This window comes from Hylobates moloch, unplaced genomic scaffold (genome assembly GCF_009828535.3).
Source record: "Hylobates moloch isolate HMO894 unplaced genomic scaffold, HMol_V3 SCAFFOLD_15, whole genome shotgun sequence".
NCBI lineage: Eukaryota > Metazoa > Chordata > Mammalia > Primates > Hylobatidae > Hylobates > Hylobates moloch.
Window position 1 is genome coordinate 48,619,733 of NW_026652290.1, and position 18,441 is coordinate 48,638,173.

At 46.7% G+C, this 18,441-nt stretch overlaps 1 protein-coding gene across 2 annotated transcripts in view; it reads left to right on the top strand.

The window, feature by feature from the left end:
• The first annotated feature begins 2,988 nt into the window (after positions 1-2,988).
• Positions 2,989-18,441, top strand: part of ULK2 (unc-51 like autophagy activating kinase 2) — a 103,338-nt gene continuing 87,885 nt past the window's right edge. The window contains exons 1-3 of one of the 2 annotated variants that reach the window (XR_009209971.1): positions 2,989-3,295; positions 4,771-4,863; positions 5,753-5,794. Coding sequence is in view for 1 of the 2 variants with exons in the window: in XM_032176777.2 (XP_032032668.1) it covers positions 3,206-3,295; positions 4,771-4,863; positions 5,753-5,794 (225 nt within the window). In the remaining variant the exon portion in view is untranslated. The remainder of the gene's footprint in view (positions 3,296-4,770; positions 4,864-5,752; positions 5,795-18,441) is intronic. The other variant, XM_032176777.2, reaches the window with a different exon arrangement.

Genomic DNA, 18,441 nt, shown 5'->3' on the forward strand with positions numbered 1-18,441 from the left:
AGGTTTCTTAAAAATACCTTCATGGCCAGGCACGGTGGCTCACGCCTGTAATCCCAGCACTTTGGGAGGCCGAGGCGGGCGGATCACGAGGTCAGGAGATCGAGACCATCCTGGCTAACACGGTGAAACCCCGTCTCTACTAAAAATACAAAAAATTAGCCGGGCGAGGTGGCGGGCGCCTGTAGTCCCAGCTATGTGGGAGGCTGAGGCAGGAGAATGGCGTGAACCCCCGGGGGCAGAGCCCGCAGTGAGCCGCTGAGATCGTGCCACTGCACACCAGCCTGGGTGAAAGAGCAAGACTCCTTCTCTAAAAAAAAAAAAAAAAACAAAAAACCTTCATGTGGCTGGGAACAGTGGCTCACACCTGTAATCCCAGCACTTTGATAGGCCGAGGTGGGCGGATCACGAGGTCAGGAGATGGAGACTATCCTGGCTAACACGGTGAAACCCCATCTCTACTAAAAATACAAAAAATTAGCCTGGTGTGGTGGCGAGTGCCTGTAGTCCCAGCTACTCCAGAGGCTGAAGCAGGAGAATGGCGTGAACCCCGGAGGTAGAGCTTGCAGTGAGCTGAGATCACGCCACTGCACTCCAGTCTGGGCAATAGAGCAAGACTCCGTCTCAAAAAACAAACAAACAAACAAACAAAAAACAAAAAACCTTCATGTGGCCAGGTGCAGTGGTTCACACCTGTAATCCCAGCACTTTGGGAGGCCAAAGTGGGCAGATCGCTTGAAGTTGGGAGTTTTGAGACCAGCCTAGCTAACATGGTGAAACCCCATCTCTACTAAAAATTAAAAAATTAGTCGGGGGCTGGGCGCGGTGGCTCACGCTTGTAATCCCAGCACTTTGGGAGGCCGAGGCGGGCGGATCACGAGGTCAGGAGATCGAGACCACAGTGAAACCCCATCTCTACTAAAAATACAAAAAATTAGCCGGGCGTGGTGGCGGGCGCCTGTAGTCCCAGCTACTCAGAGAGGCTGAGGCAGGAGAATGGCGTGAACCCGGGAGGCGAAGCTTGCAGTGAGCCGAGATCGTGCCACTGCACTCCAGCCTGGGCGATAGAGCAAGACTCCGTCTCAAAAAAAAAAAAAAAAAAAATTAGTCGGGCATGGTGGTGCAGGTCTGTAATCCCAGCTACTTGGGACGCTGAGGCAGGAGAATCACTCGAACCGAGCAGGCGGAGGTTGCAGTGGGCCGAGATCATGCCACTGCACTCCAGCCTGGGCAACACAGCAAGACTCTGTCTCAAAACAAAAAACAAAAAACAGGCCGGGCGTGGTGGCTTAGGCCTGTAATCTCAGCACTTTGAGAGGCCGAGACAGGCTGATCGCTTGAAGTCGGGAGTTTGAGACCAGCCTGGCCAACATGGTGAAACCCCATCTCTACTAAGATACAAAAATTAGCCGGGCATGGTGATGCGTGCCTGTAATTCTAGCTGCTTGGGAGGCTCAGGCAGGAGAATCACTTGCACTTGGGAGGCAGAGGTTGCAGTGAGCCAAGATTGTGCTACTGCACTCCAGCCTGGGTGACAGAGTAAGATTCTGTCTCAAAAAAAAAAAAAAAAAGTAAAGAAAAAAATAGACTGTAGAGAATCTTTCAGTGAGGTAAGGAATCATCTCCATCCTTTTTTGGGTGTATGTGCAAACTTGCTTAAGTTGCTGTCAACTTTTGAAAGCTCCAGATTTTCAGTGTCTAACACAACCACCTGGGCCAGATGTAAATAAGGACAGGATGACGTAAGCATGCACAGTAGCAGAAGCAGAAATTCAAGGCCCTACATTTTGAGCGTGTGAGGAAGGAGGGTTCTCTCAGAATCCTGGAGCTGACTCTGTCACGATTCAGAGATCAGCTTGCAGGGACATGCAGTGGCAGTCGAGGTGGTGAGAGACCCCAAAAGCACATACCCTATACAACAGAACACACACTCAAGTGTGGGGCCTGCGTTTTCCATGATAGTTTCGAGCATATTGTTTATTAAATGGCTTCGTAAGACACTTCCTTGCGGGAAACCTGACAATCTGTTCCTTGTCACTTGGACAGCTTTAACAATCAGGTAGAAAAGAAAGCTCCCTTCGTCCATTTGAAGTAAGCTCGAGGTCAAACTAGCCTGACACTGGGAGCCCCCAGGAGAGCCTTGAAAACGTGTGCGATCCTGAGGCGGTGTGCAGAAGCGATTCTCTGCGAAGAGGGCCCTGAGCTGTCACCAGCTTCTCGCAGTCAAGGGACCCCCAAAAGGTGCAGAATCCCGCTTGTCACCGCCCCTCTAGGGATCCTGAGCGAGTAAACCCCGAGAGGCGTCCGAAGGCCGGTAGTTTGGCAGCGTGAACTCTGGTTTTCCAGGCGCGGGCAAAGCCTGGAGTAGCAGTTGCTCCTTTGCTCTGGCAGGAATCTGGGGGTCTACCCTGCACAGATAATCCCGTCCTGCCTGCAGCTGGGGTTCAAGATCCGCTTCTCTGAAGTCCGCCTCCCAGCGGCGTGGAGCCCGGGGCGTGGTCGGCTCGAATCTGCTCCCCAGGCCCAGAACGGAGCCCGCAGCCCGTAACCCGCTGTGGCCGCAGCGGGTCGCGCCCTTCCTCCCGGCCTCAGGAGCGGCGGAGGATGTGCCCAGCCGCGGGCGCCAAGCCCGGGCCGCACTCCTTTCCCCGGCGGAGGGAGCCGGCTGGCGCTGCGGCCTTCAAGGCGCGCGGACGTCGCGGAGGGCAGCCAGTCGCGCGGGAGCGGGTAGCGCGCGTGAGGGCGTTGGGCGCCGCCGCGAGGCGGGGAAGCGCGGGGCCGCGGCGGTGAGGGTTCTAGGGCGGCGGCAGCCGCCGCCGCAGCAGCGCCCGACCGGGGAGGGCCGAGGAGGCCGGACCAGCTGGGGATGGGGAGTACCGGGCCCCTCACTGCCTCAGAGCGCGTGTGCGGCTCTCGGCGCGCACAGTGACGGTGACGGCGCCCCTGGCCCGGCAGCGCCGAGGCCGCTTCGCCAGACAGCCCGCGGCCGGCGGCAGGCCGGGCCGGGCCTCGCTGACCCTGGCTCCGCGCGGCGGCTTCCCCCGTTTCCGCTCCGGTCTCTCGGCATGAGAGTCCGCCCGGGCCCGGGGCTGCGGCTGCCCCAGACCGGCCGCCCGCTGGCGCGCTCCGGGCCCGCGGACCCGCGGTGCTGATACCTGCGCCGCACTGCACCGCCCGCCAGCCCGCTGTGTGCCCCGGGGACGCGGCCATGGAGGTGGTGGGCGACTTCGAGTACAGCAAGAGGGATCTCGTGGGACACGGGGCCTTCGCCGTGGTCTTCCGGGGGCGGCACCGCCAGGTGAGCGCCGGCCGGGACGAGGCCGGGCCCGGGGCGGCAGGCACGGGGCTAGGTGGTTCTGAAACTTGGCGCAGTCGCGAGCCGAGACCCCCGACTCAGCTAGCCGCCCGGGGATGCTATTGTGTACGCAGCCCGTCTCGCGGTTTGTGTTGATCCTGTGAGGGTTGCTGTGAGGCCCAAGCCTCTGGCAGCGCTCCGCCTACCGACCGGCTGCCGCTGACCCTCCTGTGTGCCCGGGACCCACCCCGCGGGCCGCCCGCAGGAGCCTTTGCACCTAGGTTACCCTGGACCCAAAATAGACGGTACTGCACCGTGCGGGCTGGAGGCTTGGGCGTGAATGGACATTTGGTTTTTTTCCCCCGTGCCCAGGGCTGGTCACTTTTGAGGTTGATTATTACAGACCCAGCGGAAAATGGGCGGATGTCCCGTTAGCCTCAGGCTTTCTCAGCCTGGGAGGTGTCACCTTTCCCAGCACTGGTCCCCTACACCCCCAAGAGCCCCCGCACCGTTCCCCCCCCCCCCGGAGTCAGATAGACGAGCTCCGGGTGAGAAAGGTGGTTGGACAATTCATTTTCAGTCACCTTGAACATGAAATCATGTTTAAGCCTTTGCTGTTTCGCAAGTACAGTTACACGAGGTTTTAGAATCTAAAGAATTTGGAAAGGCATATCGGGAGTGGAAATAAAGGGTGTGGCAGTTCTGGTTGTTGCCAAGGGGCGTGTTAAAAGTGGGCTGACTTTGTTGCTTATTGGATAAAGTAATGCTACTTTTCTTATTTATTTATTTATTTTTGAGACAGATTCTCGCTTTGTCGCCCAGGCTGGAGTGCCGTGGTGAGATCTCTGCTCATTGCAATCGCTGCCTCCTGGGCTCAAGCGATTCTCCTGCCTCAGCCTCCTGAGTAGCTGGGATTACAGGCGCCCGCCACCACGCCCGCCTAATTTTTTTTTGTATTTTTAATAGAGACGGGGTTTCACCACGTTGGCCAGTGTGGTCTTGAACTCCTGACCTCAGGTGATCCGATCCGCCCGCCTCAGCCTCCCAAAGTGCTGGGATTGCAGGTGTGAGCCACGGTGCCCGGCCTACTTTTCATTTATTAGGAAAATAATTTAGAACTCAAGCACGGTGTGATCCTTCCAAGCTAACAAATAACTTTTCAATTAACTGCATCACCTTCCAAGTTTATTTCTACATTTGTCCATAACTTTGAAGTGGTTGTGAACTGTTCTTTTTTCATTTAATGTTAGTTACTATGTGGACTTCATATTTGTTATTTTTAGTAGTTGTATTGTAGGACCTTGGCATATTACACTATAATTTATGAAATCACTTTCCCATTATTGAAAATACAGGTTCTTTTCCATTTTTCCCCAATGCCGTACATTTATTTGCCAAAAACATCTTCGCGCTTGTAAATTTTTTTCTGTTATTTCTGTGGAATGGTATCTAGGAGTAACGCTGTTTTTCCTTTTCAGAAAACTGATTGGGAGGTAGCTATTAAAAGTATTAATAAAAAGAACTTGTCAAAATCACAGATACTGCTTGGAAAGGAAATTAAAATCTTAAAGGTATGTTACTTTATGTAGTAGTATTCATATAAGGTTAAAACTTAATCTAAATGAATACATGCTGCCATCCTTTTCAATTTTGGTAGTTGGGTCCAAGTTTGAGAATTTTCAACTGTTGCTCTCCTTTTTGCGTGCTCACTTTTTTAAAGCATTGAGTACCCGGAAGCTATTTTTAAGAACCAAAGCTCAGAGGATTCTGTGAAGACAGAGTTTAGCTTCTCATCATTTCTCTTTTTCCTAGTGACTGTGTTGTTGTTTGAGAAAAGGGCCAGGCAGACCCGTCTTGTACATTGTTTTTACCTCTCCTGTTGTCCCCTTTCATGTTACTACTAAGTTTTTGGGGAGAGTAGGGGCGCTTGGGGTCTTTCTTTAAATTGAAGAAAGTTATATTCCTTGGAGGTGGCCTTTTTAGATCACTCACAACCAGTGTTATCTAAGTGGGATGGTTTGAGAAGATGGTTAAGTAAATTTGGAAAACCCCATTTGCTAAATACTTCTTGGAGAGTCACAAAGCCTGTGGCTCATTAAAGAAAGTCTGAAAAATTCTACAATAAAGAAACCCGTTTCAAAGTACTTCACCTAGTGTTTTCCAAACTAATACAAGCGTGGAACCCTCATTTAACACCTGATTTCCTCAAAACTGCTTCCTGTGGAGAGCTCTTTTTTAAGAATTGTAGCTCTTTGAGCTAAAAATCATATTTTCTTTCAGTGAGATAATGTGCTTTTTGTTTGATCAGGCACATTTCTTATTCTTTAATTGAACTTTTAGTCTATTAATAGAAGTATAATACTAGAAGTGTATGTGTATACTTTAATTTTATTTACATATTAAAATATGGTAAAATTATTAGAATACTCACATATTTTTCATTCTCAATTTTCTTAATAGGAACTTCAGCATGAAAATATTGTAGCACTCTATGATGTTCAGGTACCTTATTTTGAAAATTTTTAAAAATTAAACTAAAATTTTTTTTATTTCATACAGATTTAAGTGGCTCTTAATAGAAATAAAAATGACCTTAATTCTTGTTGAAAAGATACATAGCTTGAGTTATATGTTTCTGAATTAAGAAATTGTTTAAAACAGAACAGAGTAATAGGCTGAAAGAATATGCTGCATGAGTGAGTTTATTAACAATCGATCATATACTATAGGCGTAGCATTGTTTTAGGTGAAGTAGAGGAATATTGATACCAGATCTAGCATTCTCTGATGAATTTTGAAAGGACTATTAAAAATAGAGCTTTTTGGTTTTTTTTTCTGACGGAGTCTCACTCTGTCTCTTGGGCTGCAGTGCAGTGGCTTGATCTCGGCTCACTGCAACCGCTACCTCCCGGGTTTAAGCGATTCCCCTGCCCCAGCCTCCTGAGTAGCTAGGACTACAGGTGTGCACCACCATGCCTGGCTAATTTTTTTTTTTTTCTGTATTTTTAGTAGAGATGGAGTTTCACCATGTTGGCCAGGCTTGTCTCGAACTCCTGACCTCAAGTCATCCTCCCACCTTGGTCTCCCAAAGTGCTGGGATTACAGGCATAAGCCACTGCGCCCCGCCTAAATAGAAGTTTTTTTTTTAAAAAACTTTTTTTTATTTTGTAGAGATAAGGTCTCTCTATGTTGCTCAGGCTAGTCTTGAACTCCTGTGCTCAAGGGATCCTTCTGCCTCAGCCTCTCAAAGTGCTGGGATTACAGATGTGAGCCACCACACATGGCCTAAATAGAGCTTTTTCTTCTTATGAAAGCAATATTTGTAAATTGAAGAAATATTAGAAAATAAAATAAAAACAAGGACACTATGCATATTCATCACCCAGTTATATCTATGATTATAGGTTATAGATATATTTGTGTATGCTATGGCATGCAGTAGAGTTGCATTTTATTTGGAACGGGAAGTAGGTTCTAAAGTCATCTACTAAGGCAAAATTTCCGTATAGTCAAAATTACTCTTGGAAATCCTTTTCAGATCTCAGCATTGGAGAAAAATTGCTGTTTTCTGGGTGTAGCACCAGATGAAGTAGCTGGCTTATATTTAGGGCCATATTATGTTAAAAAATCCTTTAAATGCTAGAATCAGGCTGGGTGTGGTGGCTTGAGCCTGTAATTCTTGCTACTCAGGAGGCTGAGGCAGGAAGATCACTTGAGCACAGGAGTTCAAGGCTGCAGTGAGCTGTGAATCCTGCCACTGCAGTCCTGTGTGGACAACAGAGCAAGATCGTCTCTTAAAAAAAAACCAAAAAACAAAAACTAGAATCACATGTAGCTAGTGTGATACCATGTGAGAGCTGTGGGGACCTGAGACTCCCAGAGGGAACAGCAGATTCTGGTTTTCTCTCCACTGTCACTCCAGGGCAGGTCAGCATGCATGATTTACATAATTTCTTTCTTTTGCTTAGTCTGAACAGTTGAGTTCGGGTAAGGTAAATGTATATGTTATGTGATCCTATTACATATATATTTCTAGCTAAAACCTCTTCTGTATTCACTTGCATTACTCAAATTCATTCATTCGACAACCTTTTTTTTTTTTTTTGGAGACAGTCTCACTCTGTCGCCCAGGCTGGAGTGAAGTGGTGTGAGCTTGGCTCACTGCAACCTTTGCCCCCCTGGGTTAAAGCGATTCTTGTGCCTCAGTCTCCCAAGTAGCTGGGATTATAGGCGCCTGCCACCATGTCCAGCTAATTTTTGTATTTTTAGTAGAGACAGGGTTTCACTATGTTGGCCATGCTGGTCTCAAACTCCTGACCTCAGGTGATCCTTCTGCCTCTGCCTCCCAAAGTGCTGGGATTACAGATGTAAGCTACCACTCCCAGCCTATTTTGCAAGTTTTTGAGTGACTGCTATGTGCCAGGCATTGTTCTAAGTGCTAGGCATCAGACAGTGAATAAAACAAAAGTCTTTGCTTTCAATATGTTTAGTTTTAGTGGGGTGAGACAAATGGACTGTTGTATATTTACTTTTTTAAAAATATTGTCATTTTTCGGCTGGGCATGGTGGCTCATACCTGTAATCCCAGGACTTTGGAAGGCCAAGGCAGGCGGGTCACCTGAGGTTGGGAGTTTGAGACCAGCCTAACCAACATGGAGAAACCCATTTCTACTAAAAATACAAAAATTAGCCAGGCGTGGTGGTGGGTGCCTGTAATCCCAGCTACTCAGGAGCCTGAGGCAGGAGAATTGCTTGAGCCCAGGAGGCGGAGGTTGCATTGAGCTGAGATTGCACCATTGCACTCCAGCCTGGGTAACAAGAGTGAAACTCCCTCTCAAAAAAAAAAAAAAAATTGTCATTTTTCGTATAGTCGTATAACACAAAGTAACTAAACTCATGTTGTAAGATGTTTAGCTTTTTTTGCCCGGTTGCGATGGCTCACGCTTGTAATCCACACTTTGGGAGGCTGAGGCAAGGGGATCACCTGAGGTCAGGAGTTCAAGACCAGCCTGGCCAACATGGCAAAACTCTGTCTCTGCTAAAAATACAAAAATCAGCTGGACATGGTGGCGGGCGCCTGTAATCCCAGTTACTCAGGAGGCTGAGGCAGGAGAATCACTTGAACCCAGGAGGTGGAGGTTGCAGTGAGCTGAGATCGCGCCACTGCACTCCAGCCTGGGTGACAGAGCCAGACTCCATCTCGGGGGGAAAAAAAAAAAAGAAAAAGGATGTTTAAGTTTTTCCTAACAGAAAAATGCTGTAAGAATTATGTATACCTTCTGAACATATTTTCGATTATTTAACTTCAATTTCTAGAATTGGAAAGACCAAGTCAAATAGCATTTGTTGGTCTTTGATTGTAGTGTTAAAGTTTTTGATTGTAGAGTATGATTGCTTTCCAAAAAATTTACAATTTAAACCTCCATCCATGGAATATGTGAATGCAGTGGGTATATTTTATTACCTGTTCAGATAGCTGTAATTCATTCGTTCATTTGAGAAATTCGAAGCAGCATGAAAAGGGGAGAAACCTTGTAAGTCAAAACTAAACTCATCTGTCAGTCCCTAGTTGAAATGTTGGTTCTCCTCCCTGCTGTTTGTATAGTTTCTCTTAGTCTCTGTAGATAGAGGGCACCAAGTGGTACAACTCAGTGCCTAGTACAAAGACTGTTAAATAAATGTTAACTCTTTAGTTTCCCAGTCTTGGAGAGATACAGAAAACCCTGGCAATTGCAGAGTAGGTTTTGTTTTGAAAGTATACGTAGATGATTTTCTTTTCTTTTTTTTTTTTTTTTTTTTTTTTGAGACGGAGTCTCATTCTGTCGGCCAGGCTGGAGTGCAGTGGCGCGATCTTGGCTCACTGCAAGCTTCGCCTCCTGGGTTCACACCGTTCTCCTGCCTCAGCCTCCAGAGTAGCTGGGACTACAGGCGCCCGCCATCATACCCGGCTAATTTTTGTATTTTTAGTAGAGACAGGGTTTCACCTTGTTAACCAGGATGGTCTCGATCTCCTGACCTCGTGATCCGCCCACCTCGGCCTCCCAAAGTGCTGGGATAACAGGCGGGAACCACCGTGCCCGGCCCTGCTTAGATTATTTTCTGTCAGAATAAAAAGTATTTTTTAGTACCAGCTTTGATTATAGAATGAGGTATCATTAGGGAGAACATACTAAAAAATGTGAATTGTTAAACAATCAGGAATTTCAGGGTAACTGCATTAAAATGTTGTATTATTTTGTACATGGTATACTATTAGAACTAATTTTTTTCTTTTTCTTTTTTTTTTTTTTTTTTTTTGAGAAGTCTCACTCTTGTCGCCCAGGGTGGAGTGCAATGGCGCAATCTCAGCTCATTGCACCTCTGCCTCCTGAGTTCAAGGGATTCTCCTGCCTCAGCCTCCTGAATAGCTGGGATTAAGGTGGGAGCTGGATTGGCCAGGAATCGAACCTGGGTCTCCTGTGTAGGAGGCAAGAATTCTACCACCGAACCACCAATGCTTTGAAACGAATTTATAAAAACAAATTTAAGAAGTGTCAGACTGAGCGTGGTGGCTCATGCCTGTAATACCAGCACTTTGGGAGGCTGAGGCAGGTGGATCACCTGAGGTCAGGAGTTTGAGACCAGCCTGACCAACAGGGAGAAACCCTGTCTCCACTAAAAATACAAAATTAGCCGGGCGTTGTGGCACATGCCTGTAATCCCAGCTACTTGGGAGGCTGAGATAGGAGAATCTCTTGAACCGAAGAGGTGGAGGTTGCAGTGAGCCGAGATCGCCATTGCACTCCAGCCTGGGCAACAAGAGGGAAACTCCGTCTCAAAAAAAAAAAAAAGAAGTATTAATCAAACGTCTTAAGCACTTGGCTGTTAAATAAACAGAGTTTTGACCTAATACTTTATATTTGTTTTATTGATTCAAATTGTTCATCGGGGGTACACTATGTTTAGGAACTAATACAGTAACTATCAACTTGAAGTGAATGTCATTTGTACGGACCATTAGTTTCGGTTATCTGTCTGAAGTTTATAAATTGAGAACTTTTGACATTGTAAAAATCAGCTTTCAGTTTAGATGACACTTAAAAAGAAATGCATTTTCCCTCTAATTCTAAAAGTAATATATGCCCACAGTTAAAATAATCAAATACTGTGCAAATGGTAAATTAGAAAAGATATATCAATTCCCAGGGATAACCACTGTTTGGTATATTTGTTTTAGAATTTTCTAAATACATACATCAATCTATAACCATTTATACTTAGTTTTTAAAGCTTTTCATTTTGAGAGAATTAGTGTTTGTACAGAAATGCAACTTGTTTCATTAAGCTTAATGTATCTTAGATACCTTTTCATAATCAGTATAGTATTGTAGGGCTAAATGATAATTTACTTAAAACCCAATTATGAGCCAGGCATGGTGGCTCACACCATAAACTCAGTGCTTTGGGAAGCTGAAGCCGGAGGATTGCCTGAAGCCAGAAGTTCAAGACCAACCTGTGCAACATAGTGAGACCCTGTTTCTACAAAAAATAAAGTTAGTCAGATGTGGTGGTGCATACCTGTAATCCCAGCTACTTGGGAGGCTAAAGTGGAAGGAAGGCTTGAGCCCAGGAACTTGAAGTTACAGTGAGCTGTGATTGCACCACTGGCCACTGTACTCCAGCTTGGGTGACAGAGAGTCCTGTAGCTTAAAAAACCACCGAACTATGGCTATTTGGAGTGTTTCCTATTTTTTCCCTATTGGAAACAGTACTGCAGAGAAAGATGTGTGCATATATCTTCGTGTGTTTTTATAGTGTTCCTGTAGAATAAATTCCTTAAAGTGGAATTGCTTAGTCAAAGATATTAGCTATCTTTTGAAAGATTATACCAGGCCGGACGCGGTGGCTCACGCCTGTGATCCCGGCACTTTGGGAGGCCGAGGTGGGCGGATCATGAGGTCAGGAGATCGAGACCATCCTGGCTAACACAGTGAAACCCCGTCTCTACTAAAAATACAAAAAATTAGCTGGGTGAGGTGGCGGGCGCCCGTAGTCCCAGCTACTCGGGAGGCTGAGGCAGGAGAATGGCATGAACCCCAGGGGGCGGAGCCTGCAGTGAGCCGAGATCGCGCCACTGCACTCCAGCCTGGGCGACAGCGAGACTGCGTCTCAAAAAAAAAAGATTATACCAATTCTTTCTGTTACCCAGGCTGGAGTGCAGCAACACAATCTCGGCTCACTGCAACCTCTGCCTCCTGAGTTCAAGCGATTCTCTTGCCTCAGCCTCCCAAGCAGCTGGGATTACAGATGCCTGCCACCACGCCTGGATAATTTTGTTTTTGTATTTTTAGTAGAGATGGAGCTTCACCTTGTTGCCCAGGCTGGTCTTGAACTTCTGACCTCAGGTGATCCACCTGCCTCAGCCTCCCAAAGTGCTGGGATTACAGGCCTGAGCCACTGCACCCAGCCTATACTAGTTTTTTTTTTTTTTTGAGACAGAGTCTTGCTCTGTTGCCCAGGCTGGAGTGCAGTGGTGCTATCTCGGCTCACTGCAAGCTCCGCCTCCTGGGTTCATGCCATTCTCCTGCCTCAGCCTCCCGAGGAGCTGGGACTACAGGCACCCGCCACCACGCCCGGCTAATTTTTATGTATTTTTAGTAGAGACGGGGTTTCACCGTGTTAGCCAGGATGGTCTCCATCTCCTGACCTCGTGATCCGCCCGCCTCGGCCTCCCAAAGTGCTGGGATTACAGGCGTGAGCCACCGTGCCCGGCTATACTAGTTCTTTTTAACCAGTAGCGACCTTTTTTAAAAAAAATTTTTACAATCTCACACTAGGAAAATATCTTTTAAAAAATTTTTAAATGATATTTACTCAATTAGTAGAGATGAGGTCACTATGTTGCCCAGGCTGGTCTCGAACTCCTGGACTAAAGTGATCCTCCTGCCTTGGCTTCCTAAAGTGCTGGGATTATAGGCATGAGCCACCATGCCCAGTCTAATTTATTTATTCATTTATTACTTTTCTTTCTTTTTTTTTTAAATTTTTTTTTGAGATGGGGTCTCTCTCTGTTGCCCAGGCTGGAGCGCAGTGGCACGATCTTGGCTCACTGCAAGCTCCGCCTCCCGGGTTCACGCCATTCTCCTGCCTCAGCCTCCCGAGTAGCTGGGACTACAGGCACCCGCTATCACGCCTGGCTAAGTTTTTGTATTTTTAGTAGAGACGGGGTTTCACTGTGTTAGCCAGGATGGTCTCGATCTCTTGACCTTGTGATCCGCCTGCCTCAGCCTCCCAAAGTGCTGGGATTACAGGCGTGAGCCACCGTGCCCCGCCTTTTTTTATTTTTTTGAGATGGAGTTTCACTCTGTTGCCCAGGTTGGAGTGCAGTGGCACGATCTTGGCTCGCTGCAACCTCCGCCTCCTGGGCTCAAACAGTTCTCCTGCCTCAGCCTCCCAAGTAGCTGGGATTACAGGCGCCCACCACCACACCTGGCTAATTTTTGTATTTTTAGTAGAAATGGGGTTTCACCATGTTGGCTAGGCTGGCCTCGAACTCGTGACCTCAAGTGATCCACCTGCCTCAGCCTCCCAAAGTTCTGGGATTACAGATGTGAGCCACTGCGCCCAGCTGGTATTTTTTTTTTCTTAAATCATTAGGGTATCAGTCATCTTTTTGCTGTATTTGTGTTTTTACATTTCTTCTGTGACGTTCCCATTGCTGTCCTGTGATGCATAGGTTGTGTTCATTTTTCTTACTGATTTATTTGTGACTAGTATTTCTTGAGCTAGTTAATGAGTTGTACAGGAGTATAGTGGTGAACAAAGTAGAAATGGTCCTTGTCATTGTGGAACTCTTACAGGATATTAGGGAAGATGACATTAAGCAAGTAGTTACTATTTCTTTTTTTTTTTTTCTTTTTCGAGACAGGGTCTGGCTCTCTTGCCCAGGCTGGAGTGCAGTGGCATGATCACACCTCACTGCAGCCTCCACCTTCAGGGCTTAAGCCATCCTCCCACCTCAGCCTTCGAAGTATCTGGGACTACAGGCAGACACCACCATGCCTGGCTAATTTTTCTATTTTTTGTAGAGATGGGGTTTCACCATGTTGCTCAGCCTGGTCTCAAACTTCTGAGCTTAAGTGACTTGCCCACCTTGGCTTCCCAAAGTGCTGGGATTATAAGCGTGAGCCACCATACCCGGGCTAGTAGTTACTATTTCCAAGTGTGCCAAGTGCTGTAAGGGAGAGCTGTTGGCGAGGTTTGGACAATATGGGGGCTAGGAAAATGGGACAAGGGAAGGCTTCCTGGGGAAATGATGTATGTAGAGACTGAGGGATGGGTGGGAGAAGGCTAGGTGGGGGTTAATGGGAGAAAATAAAGTAAGTTTCCCAAGGAGATGAAGCCTTCTGTAAAGACCGCTGACAGGAGAGATCACTGAGTTTAAGGAACTGGAAGAAGGCTAGTGTGTCTGGAGTACAGTAATGAGAGCGAGAGCATAGTGTTAGATGATACTGGAGAGGTTAGCAGGAGCCAGATCTGATCTTTATCTTAAGGACAGTACAAAGCTATTGAAGAATTTTAAAAGCAGGAGAGTGATAACCGTTTTTGTTTTTCAAAAGATAAATCTCCTAGAGCACTCTGAGCATGAGATAAGTACTTTCACTTAGGAATACATAACTGTGATTGTCAGTGGCCTGGTTAAATATCTACCTCTTAGTAATTTTTAGTATCACAAGAAAAAAATGATTAATAGGTGGTGCTCATAAAACTGAGACATCTGACAAAAAATAGAATTGGAACACCATTCTCATCATTTTCCAAAATCATTTCCAAATGAATTAAAGGCTTAAATATATAAAGTAAACAATAACAGTCTCAGAATAATATTTAAATGACTATATAATCTAAGGGATGGAAAGACATTTTAAATCAAGATAGGAAACTCAGAAGCTGTAGTATCAGAAGCTGTAGTAAGGACATATAAAACATTTTTTTTTTTTTTTTTTTTTTTGAGACAGAGTCTCGCTCTGTCACCCAGGCTGGAGTGCAATGCTGTGATCTTGGCCCATTGCAACCTCCACCTCCCAGGTTCAAGTGATTCTCCCTGCCTCAGCCTCCTGAGTAGCTGGGATTACAGGCACCCCGCCGCCAAGCCTGGCTAATTTCTATATATTTAGTAGAGACGAGGTTTTGCCATATTTGCCAGCCTAGTCTCGAACTCCTGACCTCAGGTGATCTGCCCGTCTTGGCCTCCCAAAGTGTCGGGATTATAGGTGTGAGCCACAGTGCCTGGCTATAAAAAAATTTTTTTTTTTTTTTGAGACGGAGTCTCGCTCTGTCGCCCAGGCTGGAGTGCAGTGGCGCAATCTCGGCTCACTGCAAGCTCCGCCTGCCGGGTTCACGCCATTCTTCTGCCTCAGCCTCTCCGAGTAGCTGGGACTACTTGGGCCCGCCACCACGCCCGGCTAATTTTTTGTATTTTTAATAGAGACGGGGTTTCACCGTGGTCTCGATCTCCTGACCTCGTGATCCGCCTGCCTCAGCCTCCCAAAGTGCTGGGATTGGCTATAAAAAATTTTAAAAGCTCTTTTTTTTTTTTTTTGAGACGGAGTCTCACTTTGTCACCCAGGCTGGAGTGCAGTGGTGCAATCTCGGCTCACTGCAAGCTCCACCTCCTGGGTTCATGCTATTCTCCCACCTCAGCCTCCCGAGTGGCTGGGACTACAGGTGCCTACCACCATGCCCGGCTAATTTTGTTTTTGTATTTTTTAGTAGAGACGGGGTTTCACCGTGTTAGCCAGGATGGTCTCGATCTCCTGACCTTGTGATCTGCCCGCCTCGGCCACCCAAAGTGCTGGGATTACAGGCGTGAGCCACCGCACCCGTCCGTAAAACTCGTTTTATAGCAAATAATACAATGAACAAATTGACATATATAAAAAGGAACAAACGATACATGTCATAACATGTGAATCTCAAACATTTTTTTTTTTTTTTTTGTGACAGAGTCTCGCTCTGTCCCCCAGGCTGGAGTACAGTGGCGCGATCTTAGCTCACTGCAAGCTCCGCCTCCCGGGTTCCTGCCATTCTCCTGCCTTAGCCTCCCGAGTGGGACTACAGGCACCTGCCACCACGCCCGGCTAATTTTTTGTATTTTTAGTAGAGACGGGGTTTCACCGTGTTAGCCAGGATGGTCTCGATCTCCTGACCTCGTGATCTGCCTGCCTTGGCCTCCCAAAGTGCTGGAATTACAGGCGAGAGCCACCGCGCCTGGCCTCAAACATTATTTTGAGAAAAAGAAGCATGCCATATACTGCTACAGTATAATTCTGTTTCTGTGAATTTTGGGAAGAGTCAGAAGTAAGCTAGGGTGATAGAAATCAGAACAGAGGTTGCCTCTTGGTCCCAGGGACTGATGGGAAAGAGGCATGAGATAACTTTTTGGGGTGATGGAATTGTTATGTATTTTGATTGGCAGGGTAGATATGTAGGTGTAAACATTTGTCACAACACATTGAACTGTACATTTATTTTTATTTTTAAATAGTTATTTAGAAATGGGGTCTTACTCTGTTACTCAGGCTGGAGTGCATTTCTTCTGTGGTGCCATCATATCTCACTGCAGCCTCTAACTCCTGGGCTCAAGCGATCTTCCTGCCTTTGCCTCCTGAGTAGCTGGGATTACAGGCCTGTGCCACCATACTCAGTGTACACCGTTATTAAAAAGAAAGAGCTATTTATATCTGGGTAAGAAAGACTGATATCATCAATGGAGACAGAGGCCTGGACAGATTAGTGAGATGTTTAGGAGACAGAATTGGTAGGACTTGGGCACTTGGACTGTAGGAGGTTAACAAGAGGGAATCAGAGTTTATAGCTCTTTGTCATGTTTTGAGATATTTTTTCCATTTTGTTTGGTATTTTTGGGGGGGTCTTATTTTAGACTTTTTTTCCTTTTTTTCCTTTTTTTTTTTTTTGTGAGATGGAGTCTTGCTCTGTTGCCCAGGCTGGAGTGCAATGGTGCAGTCTCGGCTCACTACAACCTCCACCTCTTGGGTTCAAGTGATTCTCCTGCCTTAGCTTCCCCAGTAGCTGGGATTACAGGCACCTGCTACCACACCCGGCTAATGTATTTTTAGTAGAGACAGGGTTTCACCATGCTAGCCAGGCTGGTCTTGAACTCCCGACCTCAGGTGATCTGCCCGCCTCAGCCTCCCAAAGTGCTGGGATTACAGGCATGAGCCACCGCACCTGGCCTAGCCTCTTTTTTTTTTTGAGATGGAGTCTTGTTCTGTTGCCAAGTCTGGAGTACAGTGGCGCGATCTCAGCTCACTGCAACCTCTGCTTCCTGGGTTCAAGCGATTCTCCTGCCTCAGCCTCCTGAGTAGCTGGGATTACAGGCACCTGCCACCAAGCCCAGCTTATTTTTTGTATTTTTAGTAGAGACGGGGTTTCACCATCTTGGCCAGGCTGGTCTTGAACTCCTGACCTCCTGATCGACTCGCCTCTGCCTCCCAAAGTGCTGGGATTACAGGCGTAAGCCACCACGCCCCCGCCTGCCTCTTTTTAATATATAGAAGTTCCTACATGGTAGAATTTATCCAACTTGTTATTTAATGACTCCTAGGTTTCATATTACAGAATATTTCTTTACCCTGAGCTTATGAAAATGATTCCCCATGTTTTCATCTAGTACTTAGGGTTTCATTTTTTCATATTTATATTTTTGTTTTGTTTTGTTTTGTTTTTGAGACGGAGTCTTTCTCTGTCGCCCAGGCTGGAGTGCAGTGGCGCAATCTCGGCTCACTGCAAGCTCCGCCTCCCGGGTTCACGCCATTCTCCTGCCTCAGCCTTCCGAGTAGCTGGGACTACAGGCGCCCGCCAACACGCCTGGCTAATTTTTTGTATTTTTAGTAGAGACGGGGTTTCACCGTGTTAGCCAGGATGGTCTCGATCTCCTGACCTCGTGATCCGCCGGCCTCGGCCTCCCAAAGTGCTGGGATTACAGGCTTGAGCCACCGCGCCCGGCCCATATTTATATTTTTGATCTCTGGAACTTAGTTATGTACAAAGGGATAATGTAGGGACTTAACTTATTTTCCAGAAAGCCCAACTGGCTATCCCAGACTCTTACCTATTTTTGAGGATATCTACAGAAGTAGTCTTCTGTAAGACTGTTAAAAAGAGTTTGGACTTAGGGAATTTGAAGAATTATAGCAAATCAGGGTCAGATTAGGTGAGAATCAATTTATAAATTTATAAATCAGTATTATATATTCTGAATATTTTTGCAACCTTTGGTGTAATTAGTATTAATGAGATACACATTGAAGGAGAGTTTTTCCACAAACCTATGTTGGGTTTGTGTTAGATCAGGAAGCTAGAAATGGCTTTCTTTTTGTGTGCCCTTTTTTTTTTTTTTTTTTTTGAGATGGAGTCTCACTCTGTTGCCCAGGCTGGAGTGCAGTGGCATGATCTTGGCTCACTGCAACCTTCGTCTTCTAGGTTCAAGCAGTTCTCCTTCAGCCTTCTGAGTAGCTGGGGTTACAGGCATGCACCACCACACCCAGCTAATTTTTGTATTTTTAGTAGAGATGGATTTCACCGTGTTGGCCGGGCTAGTCTCAAACTCCTGACCTCAGGTGATTCGCCCGCCTCGGCCTCCCAAAGTGATGGGATTCCAGGTGTGAGCCATCGTGCCTGGCCAGAATTGGCTTTGATATATTGTATTTTGCATCTCTAAGTTTTGTAGAACTTGATTTGCTATGGTGTCAATCAATGTTCATGTCCCTCCAAAATTCATATGTTGAAATCCTGTCCCTCAAGGTGATGGTATTAGAAAGTGGGGCCTCGGCTGGGTGCGGTGGCTTATGCCTGTAATACCAGCACTTCGGGAGGCTGAGGCGGGCGGATCATGAGGTCAGGAGATCGAGACCATCCTGGCTAACAAGGCATGGTGGTGGGCGCCTGTAGTCCCAGCTACTCGGGAGGCTGAGGCAGGAGAATGGCGTGAACCCGGGAGGTGGAGGTTGCAGTGAGCTGAGATTGTGCCACTGCACTCCTGCCTGGGCAATAGAGTGAGACTCTCTCAAAAAAAAAAAAAAAAAAAGAAGGTGGGGCCTCATTAGATCATGAGGGTGGAGCCTTCATGAATGAGATATTAGTGCCTT